The sequence below is a fragment of the Sporisorium graminicola genome, chromosome SGRAM_1 (assembly GCF_005498985.1).
Source record: "Sporisorium graminicola strain CBS 10092 chromosome SGRAM_1, whole genome shotgun sequence".
Classification (NCBI taxonomy): domain Eukaryota; kingdom Fungi; phylum Basidiomycota; class Ustilaginomycetes; order Ustilaginales; family Ustilaginaceae; genus Sporisorium; species Sporisorium graminicola.
In genome coordinates this window covers 1,244,112-1,263,083 of record NC_043719.1, presented here as the reverse complement: position 1 = coordinate 1,263,083, position 18,972 = coordinate 1,244,112, and the positions used below count along the sequence as shown (strand labels likewise).

Sequence of the window (18,972 nt, the reverse complement as noted above, 5' to 3'; positions counted from 1 at the left end):
TTGCTGCATCCGACGCGTTCTGCTGCAGCGACGCTTGGCAGCCGACCTGCAGCCGAAGGAGTAACATAGCTTCGGGACAGCGTGACTTGTCGATCCCTTTTTTCCGTCACGCTCCAATTTTGTATGTAGATTTCGCAGATCATTTCAAAAAGTCCTAAATCAAATTGGCGCCATGCCTCGCAGTCGAATAACACGCATTTCAAACTGCTCTCGGACATGCCTTTGAAGGAAAAGGTACGCAGCGCGCTAGCCGGTTGAGCAGCTCTTCTAGGCTGCAGCTCGCATAGCAATCGAAACTGGCTCGACTTGCAGTAGGCGGAAACCAAGTGTTGCAAATGCGTGTCCCGTCTGTCGGCGCCAGCAATGGCTTGCAGATGAGATCGACAAGGCAGATTCGGTGTACACGAGCTGTGTGGCTGGTTGTCGCATCCCCCCTTTGTTCATCCACCCGTTGTTCAACACTGAGACTCCCGCTTCATACCTGACAGAGAGAAATGCCAAAAACAACCCGGCTCGCCTGCAGCAGAAAGCAGTGGTAGTAGTCCGTAGCAATGATGCCCATGGTCTGTTCCGGCTTGCCAAGCGTGTGCTTGTCTTGGTCATTGTGTCTTTCAAGAATTCGACGGCGCTGGTCACCATCGCCATCATCGTCCTCCGTCACCATCCTCTTCACCACCACCACCATCTCGCTCTTCACTCCACTCCACTCCCTCCCACTCCACTCTTCATTTGCTTCCCTTCTTCTTCCCCCCAACAGGCATCGTCGTACGTACGATTCGCGTGCCTTGTCGTGTAGCCTCAACATTCCTTTCAGCCTCGACCACGGAAAGCACTGCACCTAGATTTGTCACGCATACTTCTTACTTCCGTCACGCATCCACCCACCATTCCGAGCCCGACCATTCCAAAATGAAGGCCGTAGCAGCAGTTATTCTCACCTCTTTGGTGTCCGCTGCTTTGGCTTCCTCCCACGCCCCTACCGCCCCTCACCGTCGACACCACAACCATGGTCCCGTCACCCACGAGCAGGCAATCGCTAAGCGCGCTACCTACTCTGGTATGGCCACTTGGTACGACGTTGGCACTGGCAACGCCGGGTAAGTTCCATTGTTCCCCTTTCCGTTCATCACATGCCTTTAAGCTCACTCCTCTTTGACCTTTCTTCAACAGTGCTTGCGGTCAATATCTCAACCCCAACGACCATGTCGTCGCCTTGAACCAGCCCATGTACGGTAGCCTCAACCAGAAATCGTCGTGGTGCGGTAAGACTATCGTCATCTCTAACGGTGTCAAGACCGCCACCGCTCGCGTCGAAGACGCTTGCCCTACTGGTGGAGGAAACTGCTTCTACGGCTCTCTCGACATGAGTGTCGGCCTCTTCACCGAATTCACAGGTCTCGGCACTGGTGTCTTCCCCATCACTTGGTGGCCTGCTGGTGAAGGTGGAGACTCGGGTAGCGACAACAACAACAACAACAACAACAACAACAACAACAGCAACAACAACAACAACGATGACAATGACGATTCTGATGCACAGGCTGCTGCTGCCGCTGCCAAGAAGAAGGCCAAACAACAAGCCCAACAAGCTGCAGCTGAGGCCTCTTCCTCCGCCGCCGCCGCCTCGTCGTCTGCTGCTGCTTCCAGTTCCGCCGCTGCTTCTCGCGCCTCGGTCTATTCCGTCACCAAGGCTGCAGCCCGTGCCAGCGCTTCCGCGTCCAGAGCCGCTGCCAAGTCGCGTGCCAAGGCAAGCAAGTCCAAGGCTGCTGCCTCTTCTTCTGCTGCTGCGTCCGCTTCTGCTGCCGCTGCCGCCTCTGCCGCCGCCGCTACACCAACTGGCAATCTCAACAACTTTGCCAATCTGTACGACGGTCTCTCCAAGATCATCCAGCAGCAGGCCGACTCCTAAAGGCGTTCAGCCTCAGCTCGTCTCTGCTCCTTCCCCTTCACTTTCCCTCTTAGAGCTGGATGCTCATGGACTTTCGCTTCTGCCGGTCAGCCTCATCCATTCGTTTGATCATTCGTCTTTGCTTGTTCTATGGAAGGAAGAGATCACAAGGTCGCCAATCCCATCCAGACCATGGGGTAAGCAGGCGTCGAGACCGGTCCTCGATGCCTTGCGTGATACGTCGCTGTACTTTGTTTCGGTCTCTTCTCGCACACTGCGGCTGCTTGCCCGCCACTTGCTTGGAATATTTTGTCTTTATGTTTCTGCTCGACGTCCGCACGACAACTGGTTTTCGTCGTTTGCGGGACGATCGCTTTTCCTTTCTTCGTCCCTTGCTCTTCATTTGTCTTGTTCCACTTTTATACATTTTGTCTTGCCGGTCATCGAAACGGTGCATGCTTCTTTTCTCACTTCTCGTGCTGTGCTCGTTGGCCTGTGTGGGAAATGCGGTTCGTGAATTGCGACAAGGGTGAAAGCAAATGCGTATGCGAAGAGGCGTTGGCGACGGGAATGGACACATGAGATGCAGGAGAGAACAACAAAAGGAAATGAGCTAAAGGATGCCACAAGAAGTCAAAATGTCCCAAGCGCTACCGGACATTTCGAGCTTGACAGGCCCTCCCTTTCTTTTGACCTTGATCGAATGGCGAAAGACTCCCTCGGCGGGATTGTCGGCATCTTCGGCGATGGCCTCTGCCTTGTTCAGGTACCACTTGAGGTACTGACCCTCCACCTCCCATCGACCCGCCGAGAGCTGCACATCGATCGAAAGGAGTTGTTGTTGTGCTACAGAGGCAAAAGGTGCTGCGGTGGACCTGGACGAAGTGGTTCTTGAAAGGTCGGTCGAGTCGGCAAGCACGGTGGAGGTGGACGTAAAGGAGGCATCATCGATGCTGGATGATTCGGTCGTCTTGAGGCTGGAGGTGGAGGATGCGAGCGAGTCAACGGAGCGAATCTTCTTCTCCTGCTTGCGAGCCCATCGCTGTGCAGCGTTATTGTCGCGTCGGTTGCCCAGATCGCCACTTGCAGCTGCCGCAACCCCATCAGCACCGTAGTGGAGGAAGGGGAGGTAGATCTCGGTGGCCAGACCGACCTTGTCCAATTCAGCGGCGGTGACGTCGACGGCGTACGTGAATTCGGATGACTTGATGTCGAAATCGATGCTGGCAGGTGTGCCGACGGTGGCGACGGGGAAAGGGCGGCAGAAAGCTGCAGCGGCGCGCGAGCCATTGAGTAAGTTGGGTGCGTTGTATTCGCCATCCCCTGGAACGAGCTCCGGTAGGTGCAGGCTAGATGTCGAAGTGAGCCCGGAGGAAAGCGCGGTGAGACTGGTAAGACGTTTAGAACGCCCAATTGATGTGGATGAGGTGCTTGGCCTGCGACGAATGGAGGATTGAGAAGAGCTTTCAGATTCGGCACCTTTGATATCGTCTTGACTCCAGATGCTGAGATCCTCGCCGTTCCAGTCATCGCCCCATTCATGGCTGCTGTCGGGACAATAAGTCCAAACGGTGTAATTGAGCACATTTTTGCCGTCGCAGCCGTTGAGTGAAGCGTCGAGGGCCAAAGTCTGTGCTGAATAGTCTCCAATGCCTCGTCCTTTGGCGTCGCCGTAGTACGACTTTTTCTTGTCGAGATCGTAGGGGATGCCGATCTCGCCAATCAAAGTGGGATACTGACCAAAACCATCGAGGCAATCCTGGCGGAGGTAGCCGATCTGGTCGCGGATACACTGACGAATGGCTTTGTTGCCCACGCGGATAGCAAAGAGGGTACCCGGATACTTGCCACGGAGCAGACCGACAGCATCGGCGTTGAACCAGTTCCAGTGCTTGGTGATGAGGGTGAGTCCGTCGTAAAAGTGACTCGAGAGACATGCGCGTTGTTTGAGATCGTCTTGGGAGAGCGATTTTGGCGGTGGCTCAAAGACGGGAGGCTGAATGAACATGATTGCTTCTTTGTGAATGGATCGGACGAGGTCGGCGTAGGCGCGGTAGTGTGGGAGCCAGTAGTCTTCGGCGAATTCGGCAGGCTTGGATCCGGCGGGACCCTCGAAGAATCTGAAGTATGCGTCATTGAGGACGTCACCTGTAGTTGGGTCCCAGACACCGTGAGCGGCCCAAAGACATTGGCCGAGTGGCCAAGCATCTTCGCGTTTCCAACCCCACCTGTTTCCACCGTGTACACGATCCTCCTCCTCGGTCAACCAGGCAAGGGTGCCGTTGGGGTCAACCTTGACCGATCCGTCACGTTTAGGGCCCATCGCACCAAAGACCCAGTTTTCCAGAGTCTGGGCTTGTCCAGCTCCGAGACGGAAGCTTTGGATTGGGGTAGGGACGGGACCTTTTTTTAGTTGCCACGAGGCAGGAATGCTAGAAATACTACCGAGACCGATGTAGGTTTGGTTGGGCTCGTTCACGCTGTCCCAGCCGATGACACAATCATCGACGAGGTCGCCTGCATCGACGATTTTGTGGAGAAGCTGTCGACATGCGTCGAGAAAGTGAGATTGAAGCCAATCCTGAATGTTGACGCCGTCGATCATGCATCGAGGAGCAAAATGTTTGCCGGCAAAGAAGAGGACCGAGATCGTGGCGGCAGCCAGACGAGTGTAATTTGTGGCCCAGAGCATGTCAGGGAACTCGGCAGGGTTCGGGTTCTGTGGGTCGGGCCATTCTGCTTGAATGTAAGCAGCCTGTGTCTGGGTAAAGTTCCGAGGGTTCATGCCGCAAGCAATGAGGGTCCAGTAAGGAGCACCAGAGCCACCTGTGAAGCGGGAGAAGAGGTCCTGATGCGGGTCCATAAAGACTCGAAAGCCGTACTGCTTGACTTTGCGAAGGACTTGAACGGTATAATCGATGTATTCGGTGTCGTACTGGCGTGGACCGAGGTGTTCGATGGCTTCCCAGGTGAAGACGTATCGCAAACAGTTGAAGCCCCAGGAGCGAAGGCGAGCCAGGTGAACGTCTGCTGAGCCATCTTTGAGGTTGAGTGGCTGACCTACAAAGGACTCGCCACCCGATTCGGCGGACTCCCAGAAGCCTTCGAGCTTTTGGGACGGCTGGCCGACGGGACACTTTGTTTGGCCAGAGAGATTGACGCCACGAAGGAGGAGAGCACGCCCACTAGTGTCACGAAAGAAGGCATCGGAAGCATGGATATAGTAGTCGGGTACCGTTTCGCCCGTGACTGGCGATTTGGAGTGCCCGCTGGACATGCTGAAGGCAGCCGTTGTGAGAACGAGTAGAAGCGGGCGACCGGTTGCTGCACCGTGAGTTGGCGTAGCAGAGCTCACGAGCCCAACACTCGAGGAAAGAGGGAAAAGCTAGGGTAAGGAGATCGACGATGACGGCCTACGGACTGATGGAGACGGAGGTGAGAAGTGTGTGAGCTGCCAGTGTGGAACAAGCACAAGCAAAAGCGGGGACAGTTCTTGTTCGCTTACGTGCGTGCTGCTGTCGTGCATCGCCTTGCTGATTCCAATGTGGTGAAAGCTGTGCAGTGATGCAACTTTAACTTGAATTTTTTATCTGACATGGGGGCCTTGTGTGCAAGTGTGTGTTTGTGCAAGAGTCACGTGATCGGTGTTAAGTCGAATGGAAAGGCTCGCGACGCGTGTTTTTGTTGCTCTTGACAGACAGACGGCAAAGCGGGGAGTATAGACTCGTGAATCAACCCAGGCGAATTGCCTTTTCTTTTGCACGCTGTGTTGCTCGATATCGATGAATGCATCCATCCACCATCACTACCACCGTTATCGTCATCGTCGTCTGCACTCGCTATCCGTTCATATCTCAAGATACGCACTCGGCTTGACAGCCAAATTGCCCTCACCTCGTCCGTCCATCCGTCTTCGACCCCCCTACTCTCACCACAGCGTCAAAACATGTCTGCAAACATGGCCAGCACCAACACGCGCCGGTCGACGCTGGCGGCTATCGACCCTAATCAGAACAATGGTCACATCTCATCCGCCCTTCCCGTTCCTTCCTCTGCAGTCAAGTCGGTAAAAACACTCTCTAGTGGCGCCTTCCAGCCTCGCGCCTCCATGATCCCACAACAGTCCAACCCTGCTCGTCAAGTCAGTGCGACGAGCGCCCATGCTCTGGGGCAGCAGCAGAACGCATCGCAGCATTCGGGTCCTGTACACTCGGCGTCCCAGAGTGCACGTCGAGGTGATTCCGGAATGTACGCAAGCAGGCAGAGTGTCGCCTCGGCCGGCCGTCAAAGTGTCGCAGTAGCTGCAACCCCGAACTCGAGAAGATCCATGGTTGGCAGGTTGTCCATCGCTCCAGGAAATATCGGCAACACGGGCGGATCCGTCGTCAGGGAAACCCGGCCCATCAAGGATAAGCACTACAAGACACGCATGGGTCTCACTGTCAAGGAACATCTCGAGCGTACCGGCTTCACCATGTCCGGCTGGGATGCCAATAAGGGTGTCCACGAGCCCACCCAGTCTGCCTTCGTCGGCATGTTCAAGCACATCTACGCCACCTGCATCGACACCAATTTCGTCATGGGCGCGGACGGCAAAAAGTTTGAAGACGAGGTCTTGACCTTGATGAAGGAAATCAAATACCCCGCCGCCGACGAGCTCAGCAAGACCAAACTGACTGCTGCCGGAAGTCAGAGCCACTGGCCCTACTGTCTTGCTATGCTCGAGTGGATGGTCAACATCGGGAATCAGGCAGAAACCATCGGAACTGGCCCTCGATCACGACCGGATGAGATTGATGACCTTCAGTCTCTCTTCTTCCCTTACCTGTGGGACTGCTACGACCGCTTCTGGCAGAACGAGGACACCTACCCAGAGGAACATGCCAAACTCGGTGTGCGTTTCGAGGACAAGAACGCTGCGATAGAGCGCCAACTCAGCGAGCTGCAGCAAGAGCATCGCAAGCTCGAGGCAGAGTTGGCCGACTATCTCAACAATGATTCGCCGCTCAAGATCGAGAGCAGCGAAAACGACATGCTCGCCAAGGACATTTCTAAATTCCACAAGTACTACGACGAAGTTCTCGTCCCCAAGCTCGACAAGACCAAGAAAGCCATCGAGAGGCTCGTCAAAGAGATTGCGCTCACAGAAAAAGAGATTGACGACAAGAATCAGCGCAGACTCGATCTGCAAGAGCAGGTCAACGCGCAGGAAATGTCGGCAGAGGAGTACGAGAGGATGCTGGCAGAGAGGAACCGTCTCAGCAAGCGACTCGAAGTATTGGGCGAGCAAAACAAGAAAGCTGCCGGTGATGGATGGGGACTCGAGATTGCCATTGCAAAGAAGCAGGCCGATACGGAGGACCGCATCTCAAAGTTCAACCCCTTGGCGCGCTCAATCTCGCTGCTACCTTTCAAGCTGGCTTCCGGAAGCGTAGTAGAAGAGCTCGAGTTGACGCCTTCCAACCCGTCGACCATGCTGCAACCGGGTGTCGAAATCAAGGGATCCTTCCGTCGACGAATCGAAGCGCTGCGATCACAGGAGGCCGAAAAGTACCGTCACGCGTCCAAGAAGCGACTGACGATGCAGGAGGAATACGAAAAGCTGCAAGAGGCGCTTTCGGAACAAGAGACGCAGCTAGCCTCGGACCGAGAGAGATGCGAAGCGCTGTCGAGGCAGGCTGCCGAGTACGAGAAGAGCTGCAAGACCGTACAGGAACGCTACAAGGCCGACGAGGGCAAGCTGGAAAGGTCGACTTACGAGACCGAAGCATCTGGCAGCGTGCATCTGCAACAGGCTGAATCTCGACTGACCAGCCTGCAACTCACGGCCGAACACAAGGAAGACGAGTGGAACCAGCAACGCTCGCGAATGGACGAAGACATGCTCAACTTTGTCGTGCTGCTCAGCAAGATGAAGGGGGATGTTACCGGCCAACTTCGCGAGATCCAAGCCGCCGTGGCTCTCAAGAGTCGCGACGATTGATCCAGCTCTTGCTTTTTGTATGTCCTCTCTCTCTCCCTGTCACCGTAGCATTAACAGTTCCGTAAGTTGTTTCTCGTCACTGTACTTGTGCCCCTTTTTTACATGCTTTTGCTTAGTATCTCAATATACCAATGCTGTTCCGGGTCGCAGGGTCGCATTTGCAGCACCAAAGTGTGTGTGTGTGTGAAAATAGGAAACGTGGAGTGAATTGACGCGATCTTGATTATTGTGTATTGAAGGGCCTACACACTGACTGGCTGGTTGGCCTGTGCTCAGCGACTGCACTGGCCGCACTGCCACGCGTGTTGCAAACATCTTCTCACTTCCATCAACCTTGCCTCGCTCTCATACCTCGTCATTCATCGCAACCACCATGTCGGCTCCAGGCATTGGAAACTTGAGCACGCTCATCAAGCGGTAAGTCGTCCTAGCTTTCTACCTATCTTGTCTGGCTGGTTCGCTTGCTGACACTATGTACTGAGCGCTCCAAAAAACAGGCTCGAGGCAGCCACCTCTCGTCTCGAAGACATTGCCCTTCATCAATCCTCGGGCTCCTCACAAAAGGAACTTGCACCCGCAGCTCCCGCTCTGGCTGCTGGTTCTGTCGCTCCGCCGCCGCCGCCACCTCCTCCACCTGCCGCTATCGAGCCATCCAAGGACGACCCGCCGGCTGTCAAGGCATATGATGAACAGCTGGGCGAAGCGCTCGACGACTTCAAGCAGCTTAGCGCCAAGATTGGCGGCGTAGTTCAGGAACAGGCGGTCAGCGTCTTGAAGACGTTCCAAGTACAGCGCGACCTCATTCTGCTCGCTGCTTCCAGCCAAAAACCGGCTGGTGGCGCCACTTCACCCGTGTTCGCCGATCTGCTCAAGCCACTCCAAGCTGTGCTCACCCAAGTCATTGAGACGCGCGACAAGAATCGCGGCGATAAGCAGCACTTCAACCACCTCAGCACCGTCAGCGAAGGCATCCCTGCTGTCGGATGGGTGGCTGTCGAGCCCAAGCCAGGACCGTACATTGGCGAAATGAAGGACAGCGCTCAGTTCTACGCCAATCGTGTCATCAAGGACTTTAAGGATACGAACAAGATTCACGTCGAGTGGACCCGCTCCTTTATCAAGCTCCTTGAAACGCTCAAGACTTATGTGCTAAAGACACACACTACAGGATTGGTTTGGAATCCGAAGGGAGGCGAAGCAGCCTCTTTCAAGTCGCCTTCTACTGCGGCTCCAGCGGGTGGCGCGCCGCCTCCGCCGCCGCCACCACCTCCTGCTGCTGACCAGTCGTCGGGTGCCGCTGCCACTGCTGCTGCAGGTGGTATGGATGCCGTGTTCGGACAACTCAACCAGGGTGAGAACATCACAAAGGGGCTCAAGAAGGTGGACGCCAGTCAGATGACACACAAGAACCCAGAGCTGCGAGCAACAAGCGCGCCGGAGCCGTCCACCAAAGCCACACCACCCAAGCTTGCTGCCAAACCTGCACAGCTTAAAGTCAAGAAGCCAGCCAAGACGCAACTGGACGGCAACAAATGGGCGGTCGAGTATCACGAGGACAACCGCTCAATTGTGATCGACCAGACCGAGCTCAACCAGACGGTTAACATCTTCAACTGCAAGAACAGCATCATCCAGATCAAGGGCAAGATCAACGCAGTGCAGATGACGAATTGCACAAAGACGTCCATCCTGGTCGACACGCTCGTGTCGTCGTTGGAGGTGACGGGGTCGCCGTCGTTTGCAGTGCAGATCATGGGACGCGCGCCCACCATCCTGCTGGATTCATGTGACAGCGGACAGATCTATCTCTCGGACAAGTCGCTGGACTCGGAGATCATTGCGGCCAAGTGCAGCGCGATCAACGTGAGCTTGCCCGTACGTGGTGGCGAGGATGGCGAGTTTGAGGAGTACGCGCTGCCGGAACAACTCAAGCACACAGTCGACAGTCTGAACCAGAAGGGCAAGAGTCGCATCAAGACCGAGGTGGTTGCCCACACGGCCTAGGTTAGTGGCGCTTCATGTGTTTTCAAGCACTCACAGATAGCGTATGGGATCTGCAATAAAAGCGTGGATCTTGCTTTTGTTCTTTGTTTGTCATAGAGTAAGCTTGAGTCTGACGCAAGATCCTCGAGTCGGATGGTGTTCGAGACGAGAATCGAAGACGCCTGATCTGATCACAATGCAGCGGGATAAGGAAAACTCGGCTACTCAATTTGTGCAGCAGAGCCGGTTGAGATTGTTCAGATTGACCAAAATTCAACGCCACGCAGCACTCCCCGCACTCGTCACCCCTCGGACCAACCCAGCCTTCTTCCCACCACCTCCATCGCCACCTCATATCTTCCATCCAAACGACAAAGAGATTCAGGCTGCGGCACATTGCCTGCTGCACGTGAAGCTGCTTGATAGCCGGACGCCACTCCCTCCACATCCACGTCTACCGCCAGCCAAGGAGCAACTTGGAGCAACGGCAACCATGCACGGCGAGGCATCCCGCGTGGGGCTCCTTTCGCTACCACCCGAAATCCTCGACAGCATCGCCAGCTATGCCGCCATGTCGAATACCTCGTTCGCCTCTTCCTCCACCTCGGCACCCTGCAGCTTTCTCTACGACGCATCACTTCGATCTTCCAAGGTGGTCACTCCACCCACCGATTTGCACGCCCTGCAGCTGGTCTGCAGACGACTTTACTCACTGCTGAGTCTCGAGTCCAACCCTCGTCTCTATGCTAGAGTGTTCCGCAGCAAGTTCGACACCGCCGCCATCGGGCGACGCTTTGGAAACCCTGCACTCACCTCTCACAACCTCGCCAACGAGCTGCGCAGACGCTGCATCTTGCTCAAACGCATGCGACGGTGCGTCGCCACCGCTGCCGAAGCGCACTCCAACGATGGTGTGGCGCTGTTTGAGGACGATGAATCCATCACCGAGATGCTGTGGCTGGCGTACCTCATGATGCTTGAGAACGACGGGTTGAACTACGAGCAGCTCTGCTGGGCGCAGTTGCACAGTTTTCTAGCGCTGCATCATGCGTCCGAGATGCTCGACGGCGCGGTACAGGCAGGTTACCCGTCGGATGCGACGCACAAAGCGTTGGCGTTGCATCTAATCTACTTGCTCACCGATCCGGAACAATTGGCATTCGAACCGAAGGGAGAGGCGGTCGAGAGGTTGTTTGTGCTGAGGCCATTTGTGTTTGCAGCTCACAAGTTTGACGCCTTTATGGCTCCCTGGACGCTTCGCAACTTGCCGCTCACAAAAAACGCAAATAGTAATGACATCAACGATGCCAATGGCTCCGTTGGCTCGAGCGGTGAAAATGGACACCAGCAGCCCGACGAAGCAGCACACCAGGCGTCACAGGGTGGTGGAGACGCACCAACATTGGCGACGAATCCTTTTCTGGCCGACCTTACACCTCGCGACCGCACGTGTGTAGTGGATCACGTCGGCGGGCAGCTGCGTATCGCAGCGCCCATCCTCGCCCAAGGTGCGTGTTTCAGCTTCTTCATGAAAGTTGAAAAGGACCCTGCGGTGCTAGGCATGACCGCACTCTCAGATCCCGACGACCCGAGCAGCGAAACCATCGTCCGTCAACCTGCCGCCACTCGCCCCCCGCTCTCGCTCACTTCGGCGGATCACGACAAGGACGTCTCGCGCCTCCTTTCGTGTCTCGACCCTACCCGCTCGCCCGGCCTACCCCCTCTTTTCTTCAGGGGCATGTTCGAGGGAATCTGGGAAGGCAGATTTAGCTTTTTCGACTTTGATTCGTACCGCGAGATGCTAGCGGGCAGGATGAGGAGTCTGTACGAAGGGCCGTTTGGCGAGCAGCCGCAGATCTGGAAGATCAAGGAGAAGGTTGTTAGGTTGGGGCCGAGCGAAGTGGAAGGTGGCAAGGGCAGTTTGTTGGCTGCAGGGTATACGACGAGTGAGGCACCCCAGGATTCGTCGGCGTCGGCGTCGGCGACAGCAGCGGCGGCAGGCGGTACGACGTCGATGGACGCAAAAGGGAAATCAAAAGCGTTACCGCAAGATTGGGATCGATACCCGTCGTTTCCGGACGAAGATGGTCGCGAACGATACGAGATTTTGCTCTCCGGCACTGTAAGTTCCCGCTACCTTCCCTCGTATTTCTGCACTGGAGGCCACCCTTGCTAACTCTTTCCATACTGCCCCTCTACTTCGCTTCTCGTTTTGTGCAATCGCAGGGCCACTCTGCATGGGGTCGCTTTGTCGTCCGCGGTCGCGTCCGAACGTGGGACGGCATGCTTATCATGACCAAAGAGTATCGTCCCGACGGTCGTGGCAAGTGGTTGTACAGGGGATACTCGGTGGCTGGCGGAAAACTGGTGGGTAGGTGGAGAGATACGTTTACCCCGGATAACATGTATGGCTACGAGGGGTGTTTTTTGTTTCAACGTCGAGGTGGGGCGTAGAGCGGTGCGGCAACGACAGGCCAGAGGGGACTGCAGTTGAGGCGTTCAGTGCAATGGCATTTTTAGGGCGTCAAAGTTAGGTTCGTGACAGCAGCTCGGCGTGCAGCAAGTTTGTGCTCCAAGAACGATCGGTCCCTGAGCAGTCGAGTTCGGTGAACAAGTGCGGCTGAGTAGCGATTCTTGCGACGCAAGCAAGGCAAAGCGTTGTCCGACACTTGCGAGCGGTGGAGTGCAGTGTGACATGGTGCCCTGAAAAGGTTCTCGATACTCTCATTTTTGCTCACATCACATCACACACAAAGATCAATGATATCTGGATGGGAAGAATAGGTTTTTATAAGTTTTTAGCAGGAAAGCCTAAACAGAGAGTGGGTTTTGGGGTGTGTATGTGTGTGAGCCTTTCGAGGAATGCATCCCGCACCCGTTGCTGATCCTACATCATCAGAAGACGCGGATGGCTGGAGAGAGATGTGGGGTGAAAGCATCCTTGGAAGAGAGAGGGCGTTTTGAGGTGTTGATGATACATTGCCCGAGCGAATCGAATGGAAAAAGGGAAGCAGGGAAAGTAGACGAATGTAGATATTTAGTCGAAGAGACCGAATCCCATGTCGTCGTCCGACTCCTCCTTCTCCTCCTCCTTCTTCTCCTCCTTCTTCTCCTCGGCGGCGCCACCAGCAGCGGCAGCACCACCGGCAGGGGCGGCGACGGCAACAGCGGCACCTCCACCACCAACGTTGGTCAGCAGCTCCTTGACATCCTTGCCCTCCAGAGCCTTGGCCAGCAGCGAGGCCCAGATGGGCTCAACGGCAACACCGGCAGCAGTGGTCAGCTGGACGATCTTCTCGGACTGTGTGTGCGGAACAAAAGGGGAGAGAACGAAAGGATTTAGTGATCACTTAGGGAATGTATGATGATCTGGGTATCTTCGGCGTCGGGAAACAAATCGGAAGCCAGAGCGAGAGAAGAGTTGGTCAAAGGAAGAGGTTGGCAAATGGAAGTGGCAGGCAGAAAGGTCGATCGGCAGGCAAGAGAAGCAAGGCAGCAAGAGGTCGATTTGGCGGGGTAGTACAGTTGAGACGGGATGCCTCCAATGCTGCGTTGTGGTCGGGTCATCGTCCAACTGTTCCATCGCTTCGTTTCATCTGTGGCCACGAGGACCAATGCATCGGCTGAAAGGCGGAGGTGCAAATGATGCCAACTTCTTGTCTGACAGTGTGCTACCGACGTCGCTCTGATCCACGCATGAACGCTCGCCAAGGAGAAGTAGGCCGGATGGGGCATTGTGCCATAAGGACGATCTTCATGGACATGCTGGTCGTCTTGCAATGTCATAGTGCCATGATGGATGCGCCGTTTCGCATCTTCCTCTTTCCTCTGCGACCAGCGGTGTACCAGTGTACCGTTTCTTTGCAACTCCGGACCCACGTCAGTGCCGGACTTCTGATTGCAACTCGTGTCCTAACTGCAACAGTGCGACCCTCAGAGTCCATTCTGAGTAGGACATGCGCTCTGCTGCACTGCACACGATGCAGCCGTCATGCTGTTAATGACTGATTGGCGGTGTTTGCTCTCCGACGAAATCCTGTTTGCCATGTCGATGGTATCAACTCCCGAATCTGGCGTGTGCGGCTGTTGCTGATTCTGCTGTTGGCTGTCGTTGATTCCAGAGCTGCTGCTACTGCTGGTGCTGGCGCATTCTGTTGCAAACCTTGTTGTGCTGTTCATCAGTCCGAATCTTGGACCCGATGTCTTCCCTTGTATGCGGCGTATGCGACCAAAAGTTCTCTGCTCTGGCTGATGCGTTCTTCTTCCGAATTAGATGATGTGTTGGTGATATGATACGTACGGTGATCTCGAGGCCCTCGTCAGCGAGGATGAGCGAAGCGTAAGTGGCGGCAAGATCGCTGTTGATCATCATGGTTGAATGGCAGAATGGCGGAGTGGAACGAATGTCAGAATGCTGTTGCGCTTCCTATGCTGCTGCGTAGTGTTGCTGTAGAACTGAGAACACTTACGAAGAAGCCATTTTGACGGATATGTGAGTGTGATGGTATATCGATGACGATAGGTAGGAAGAGGCGTTGATCGTGAGCTCGACCTTGAATCGGTGGTGCGTCTCTCGCTCTCTTGCAGCTTCGGCCTAAGCTGCTTGCATTCACTGGCAATCTCGCAGGTCCCGTGGGCGCGCCTTATTGATTGACTGACCTGGCAGCTCTGGCTGCAGAGTGCCAGGCCGTTCAAGAGTTTCCGGTTCTGTAGCGAAGGTTCTCATCGTCGAATTTGAGCAAGGCGATCTGCTGTTACAAATTTACTAAGAGGCCGAGCTTGGAGACCGGCACGTGATTCAAGAATGCCTCGGCCGAAGCATTGATTAAACGTCTTTGTCAGATCGGCAAAGTGAATCGACCGATGAGGAGTCAAGCTTTGATGGTAAAAATGTTAGCTGCCAACTCTCGAACATAATATTTCAAAGCCAAATTCGGTCTGTGAGACCGCGCAGCTCAACACGACGCCAAAAACGGCAAAGCGGGGAAGTGAGGAAGTGCAGTTTAGCCGGCGAAGAAGCCGAAGCGCATTGGTGACCAATGCCATCTTCTCCCGCACATTCGGACCATCACCAGCACGTCTCTCTTCGTTCCAAGCCTCGGCCAGACCATCTACAGAGAAGCTTGCAGCATGTCGTCGTCACCATCTGCGTCGGCGACGCCGGCATCGCCGCTAGCACGCGACCAAGCGATTGCTGTCGCCTCGCATCCGCAGCACAATCCCTCCGTCCCTACCGCACCTCCAACGCACACGCCCTCGTACATCCTCGCGGCAACCTTCGCATCCGCAGGGCTCGGTAACGCCATTTCTGCGTCATTAACGAACCCAGCCGACATCATCAAGGTTCGTCAGCAGCTGCTGGTGGATAAATCGCGCGCCAACTTTGTGGGGATTACACGGGACATGATTCAAAAGGAAGGGATTAGGTCGTTGTGGAACGGTGTCACTGCTTCGTGTTTGAGGGAGCTGACGTATAGTACGGTGAGGTTCGGGCTGTACGAGACGTTCAAGGATGCGTATGCGCGGGCATTAGGTGTGGCGGATTCGAGTTTTGCGTTGAAGGCGTTGAGTGGGATCTCGAGTGGTGCGATTGGGAGTGCGTTTGCATGTCCCACGGATTTGGTCAAAGGTAAGTAGCCGTCAGCCTCAGAAAGGAGCAAGAAAAGGCGGACAAGGTTTGTAACTGTTCCGCAAGCTCTTCAATCCTCTACTTCTGCCTTTTGCGACACAGTTCGAATGCAAGCCGTCCGACCCACGGGCCAACCACCATACCGCAACACGTTCGTTGCCTTCGCGCACGTCTACCGCGAAGGCGGCACGGGCGTGTCCGCAGGCATCCGAAGTCTCTACCGTGGCGTAGGCCCCACCATCATCCGCGCCGCCGTACTGACCAGCTCGCAGATTGCCTCGTACGACCAAGTCAAAACCATTCTTAAACGTAACAACTTGCTGCACGAAGGTTTCGCACTGCATTTCTCGGCGAGCATGGTCGCTGGTTTCGTGTGCTCCGTCACCAGCGCGCCATTTGACACGGTCAAGGTGCGACTCATGCAGGACAAGTCGAGGCAGTTCAAGAATGCGTTTGATTGCTTGGGCAAGCTTGTGGCCAACGAGGGGCCGTTGGCGCTATACAAAGGGTGAGTTTGGGTGAAAGAGATGAGGACGAGAAGCCGAGACTGATTCCTTGACCCTTGGCATGATATGATACACCCTAAAACCTCTTCAGATTCGGAATGTGCTGGGCCCGCCTAGGCTCGCACACCGTCATCTCGTTGATCGTAAGTTGCTTCACCAGCTTGTTCGAACTGCACACCACAGTCCCTCTTTGTACTCACCTCCGCCTCCTCTCCTTCCACTTGCGTATAACAGCTCTTCGAACGCTTCCGTACACTCTTCGGCGTCAAACCGCTTTAGGAAAACTCCTCCGACCGAGGCACAACGACACTGCAATAGACCTGCTTGTTTTGACGCATAGAAGAATTGTTCTTGGAGAGAAGGAGACAGACAGCATGGGGCATGTGGATAACGCAGAGCAAAAGAAGAAGCGGGGAGAGAGAGAGAGCGAAAAACGAGCGTCAAAGTTGGTGGGTGTGTGGGTACAAGCACATGAGTGAGGCAAGATAAAAGCAAAAGCAGGCGGGGGCAAGAGGAGGAGAATAGATACAGAAAGGGTGGAAGGGGAAAATATTACAATGTGTTCGGGGGGAGAAAGAGTGTCTCTGCAGAATGCTGCTGCTTTTGCTAGAAGCGACGACCGTTGGATGCTGCTGGCACAGGTCCTGGGCCACGCTGTTGCTGAGGGGGTGGTGCGTATCCGTGTTGCGGCATTGGCATGGGTTGGCCTGCTGGAGGAGGGCCTCGGTAGCCTTGCGGCGGAGGCGGCCCACGCTGTTGCTGTGCTCCTGGTGGTGGCGGTTGCTGGTACATTTGCGGGTTGGGTTGAGGACCGGGGCCTGCTCGCACAGGAGCGCCATTTGGCTGTACAGGCCCTCTGTAGGCAGCATTGACGCCGCCTTGGGGCTGCGGAACAGGGATGCCCATCTTGGCCGGAGGCTGAGCGCCACCACGCACTGCGCCGACGATAGGACGGCTGGAAGGTACAGCTTTTGGAGCAGGTGCGCTCTGCTTTGGCTCGCTTCCCTGTGCGGCCTTGATGATCTCGTCGTCAAGCACGTTGAGAGCGGCGCAAAGTACGATCCACTCGACCATGTCCTCGTTTCCTTCACCGAGCGTCTGCCATACTGCTTTTTCTTCGGGCGTTTTTCCTGCAATGGTGACACGAGTACCGCCTCCTCCTCCGCTTCCTGCTGCTGCGTTTTTCTGGATCTTGCCAAATTCGATACGCTTTGGTGGGATGAGGTGACCGGCGTAGGTGAAGTAGAAGAGGGACCACCAGGTTGCGTTGGGATTGGGCTTGGAGATTTGGAAGAGAGGCTGCTCGTGGCCTGGTGCGTCTGGATTTGGTAAGGTGAGCTTGTAGACGGGAGCGTGGATGCCCGTATTGGTGATGGACCACTTGAGATTGCGCGAGGCCTCGCAGCGTACTGTCTTGTCGCCGTGACCGTTCGAGTGACCGCCTTCGGAGGAGCCGCCAGGGCCGCGAGAGCCGGGAGGGGGCACCATCTTGGCGACACACAGGTCGCCCTGTGGGGACGGGGTGAGGAGGTAGGTCTCCTTGTTGAAGTTGGTGTGGATGTACGAGTAGAGAGTGTGGTGTGGCTGGCCATAGGGAGTTACGATAAGGGTGGGAAGGTGGTTAGGGATAGGCGCATGGTTGGGCGAAGTGTAGATGGAGTAGACTGCCGACATGATGGGCGATGGCGTGTCGGCAGCTATGGATTCGGGAGAGGTCGAGTATTAAGTATGGCAGGCGCGGCTGTTGTCCGATGCAAAGTATCGATGGTGAAGATGGCGCGGATGGCGCAGTTGTTGCTGGAAAGAGCGATTGAGGCCTTATCTGTGACGACAAAGTAGTAGACCGGGAAGCTCAGAGACAGAGATTGTAGATGCGTGGATCAAGATTGGCAAAGTGTCGAGCTGCTTCGTAGAGTGCGTAAAGTGGGATATGCCGTAAGCTGCGATGGTGGTGTGAAGGTCGAGTCGAATCGATGGTGCCGTCAATCGAGAAAGGAAAGGATGTCGAATGTGATGGTTGCGTAGAAGGCGATTAGAGATGGTGATGGAGAGAGAAGAGGAAAGAGAGAGTGCGAGCAATGCCAGAATCAAAGCCAGATCGGCTGTTCGTGCAGGAGTTGGGCCGCTTGTCTGTCTCTGTCTGTTTTTGGTTGAGCTCGTTGGCACAGACTGGGATGTGACGCAGTGTTGGTTCGCTGTGTGTTCTTATTGTCCCCTTTTGCCCCTTCTCAGCCCGCCTGCTGTTGGCGTGTGGGTGAGATTTCTTTGGAAATTACATATTTTTCCTTTGATTTTCAACTTGACCACTGCTGGCTGCCCTGCAGATCGGATTGCCTGGCTCTGTAGGAATCTTCACTCAACTAACCCCGTAATTCGCTGCACCGCACCGCACCGCTCAAGAACCAGAAACAACCGCGCGCCTTTGTGCTGTGTGCCTCTCCTAAACCCGTTGAAGCGAGACAGACACAGGCACTCGAACGGCCCCTTTCCTTTTCTGTAATCCAGGCTTCGCTTAAAGAGGGGATGATCTGCGACTTGCTTTCCCCTCTGTCTCTCCAGCTGATTTTCAGTCTCCGACTCGCTGGCAAAAACTGTGTGGCAGGCACCGAGTTTATCATGCAATCCTACCCTTGCTTGTCCGTTCTACCCAGTGCTTTGCTCAATCGGCGACACTTGCAAACCTCTGGAGACGCAGGGACGATCTCGGATGCCGCTTCCAATTCAATTTGGATTCAGCTGACCAGAAACCCGCAATGCCGGCAGCTGGTGTGGCGTGGACGCTCTCCCGTCTCCCGCTCTGCGCTTCGAGACAAAACCACTGCAGCTCCACGGATACGAGACGCTACAGCCATCTTGTTTCTTCGCTTCGTCTGAGCGCAGCCGAGCACAGAGTCGAGGATACTTCAGGCATGCTCCTCCGCGTGTTCTTTTGGTGTATTTTGTGGACCTATTTTTTCTAGCCTTTCTCGTTCTCAAGTAATGT

General features: G+C 55.3%; 8 protein-coding genes across 8 annotated transcripts; 5 read left to right on the top strand and 3 right to left on the bottom strand.

The window, feature by feature from the left end:
• Positions 1–909: 909 nt before the first annotated feature.
• EX895_000482 (uncharacterized protein) lies at positions 910–1,909 on the top strand (the record flags this gene model as incomplete). Its single annotated transcript, XM_029881083.1, has 2 exons — positions 910–1,097; positions 1,171–1,909. The coding sequence occupies 2 exons, from the start codon at positions 910–912 to the stop codon at positions 1,907–1,909; spliced, it is 927 nt and encodes a 308-aa protein (XP_029742469.1).
• Positions 1,910–2,501: 592 nt separating this feature from the next.
• On the bottom strand, positions 2,502–4,493 carry EX895_000481 (uncharacterized protein; the record flags this gene model as incomplete). Its single annotated transcript, XM_029881082.1, has 1 exon — positions 2,502–4,493. One exon carries the CDS (start codon positions 4,491–4,493, stop codon positions 2,502–2,504), a length of 1,992 nt encoding a protein of 663 aa, XP_029742468.1.
• Positions 4,494–5,834: 1,341 nt separating this feature from the next.
• EX895_000480 (uncharacterized protein) lies at positions 5,835–7,871 on the top strand (the record flags this gene model as incomplete). The annotated part of the gene is made up of 1 exon (XM_029881081.1): positions 5,835–7,871. The coding sequence occupies one exon, from the start codon at positions 5,835–5,837 to the stop codon at positions 7,869–7,871; it is 2,037 nt and encodes a 678-aa protein (XP_029742467.1).
• A 373-nt stretch (positions 7,872–8,244) lies between these two features.
• EX895_000479 (uncharacterized protein) lies at positions 8,245–9,875 on the top strand (the record flags this gene model as incomplete). Its single annotated transcript, XM_029881080.1, has 2 exons — positions 8,245–8,288; positions 8,369–9,875. The coding sequence occupies 2 exons, from the start codon at positions 8,245–8,247 to the stop codon at positions 9,873–9,875; spliced, it is 1,551 nt and encodes a 516-aa protein (XP_029742466.1).
• Positions 9,876–10,347: 472 nt separating this feature from the next.
• Positions 10,348–12,308, top strand: EX895_000478 (uncharacterized protein; the record flags this gene model as incomplete). Its single annotated transcript, XM_029881079.1, has 2 exons — positions 10,348–11,976; positions 12,081–12,308. The coding sequence occupies 2 exons, from the start codon at positions 10,348–10,350 to the stop codon at positions 12,306–12,308; spliced, it is 1,857 nt and encodes a 618-aa protein (XP_029742465.1).
• A 583-nt stretch (positions 12,309–12,891) lies between these two features.
• EX895_000477 (uncharacterized protein) lies at positions 12,892–14,334 on the bottom strand (the record flags this gene model as incomplete). The annotated part of the gene is made up of 3 exons (XM_029881078.1): positions 12,892–13,155; positions 14,155–14,212; positions 14,324–14,334. The coding sequence occupies 3 exons, from the start codon at positions 14,332–14,334 to the stop codon at positions 12,892–12,894; spliced, it is 333 nt and encodes a 110-aa protein (XP_029742464.1).
• A 650-nt stretch (positions 14,335–14,984) lies between these two features.
• Positions 14,985–16,268, top strand: EX895_000476 (uncharacterized protein; the record flags this gene model as incomplete). The annotated part of the gene is made up of 4 exons (XM_029881077.1): positions 14,985–15,483; positions 15,586–15,991; positions 16,081–16,132; positions 16,224–16,268. The coding sequence occupies 4 exons, from the start codon at positions 14,985–14,987 to the stop codon at positions 16,266–16,268; spliced, it is 1,002 nt and encodes a 333-aa protein (XP_029742463.1).
• A 327-nt stretch (positions 16,269–16,595) lies between these two features.
• EX895_000475 (uncharacterized protein) lies at positions 16,596–16,895 on the bottom strand (the record flags this gene model as incomplete). Its single annotated transcript, XM_029881076.1, has 1 exon — positions 16,596–16,895. The coding sequence occupies one exon, from the start codon at positions 16,893–16,895 to the stop codon at positions 16,596–16,598; it is 300 nt and encodes a 99-aa protein (XP_029742462.1).
• Positions 16,896–18,972: the final 2,077 nt, after the last annotated feature.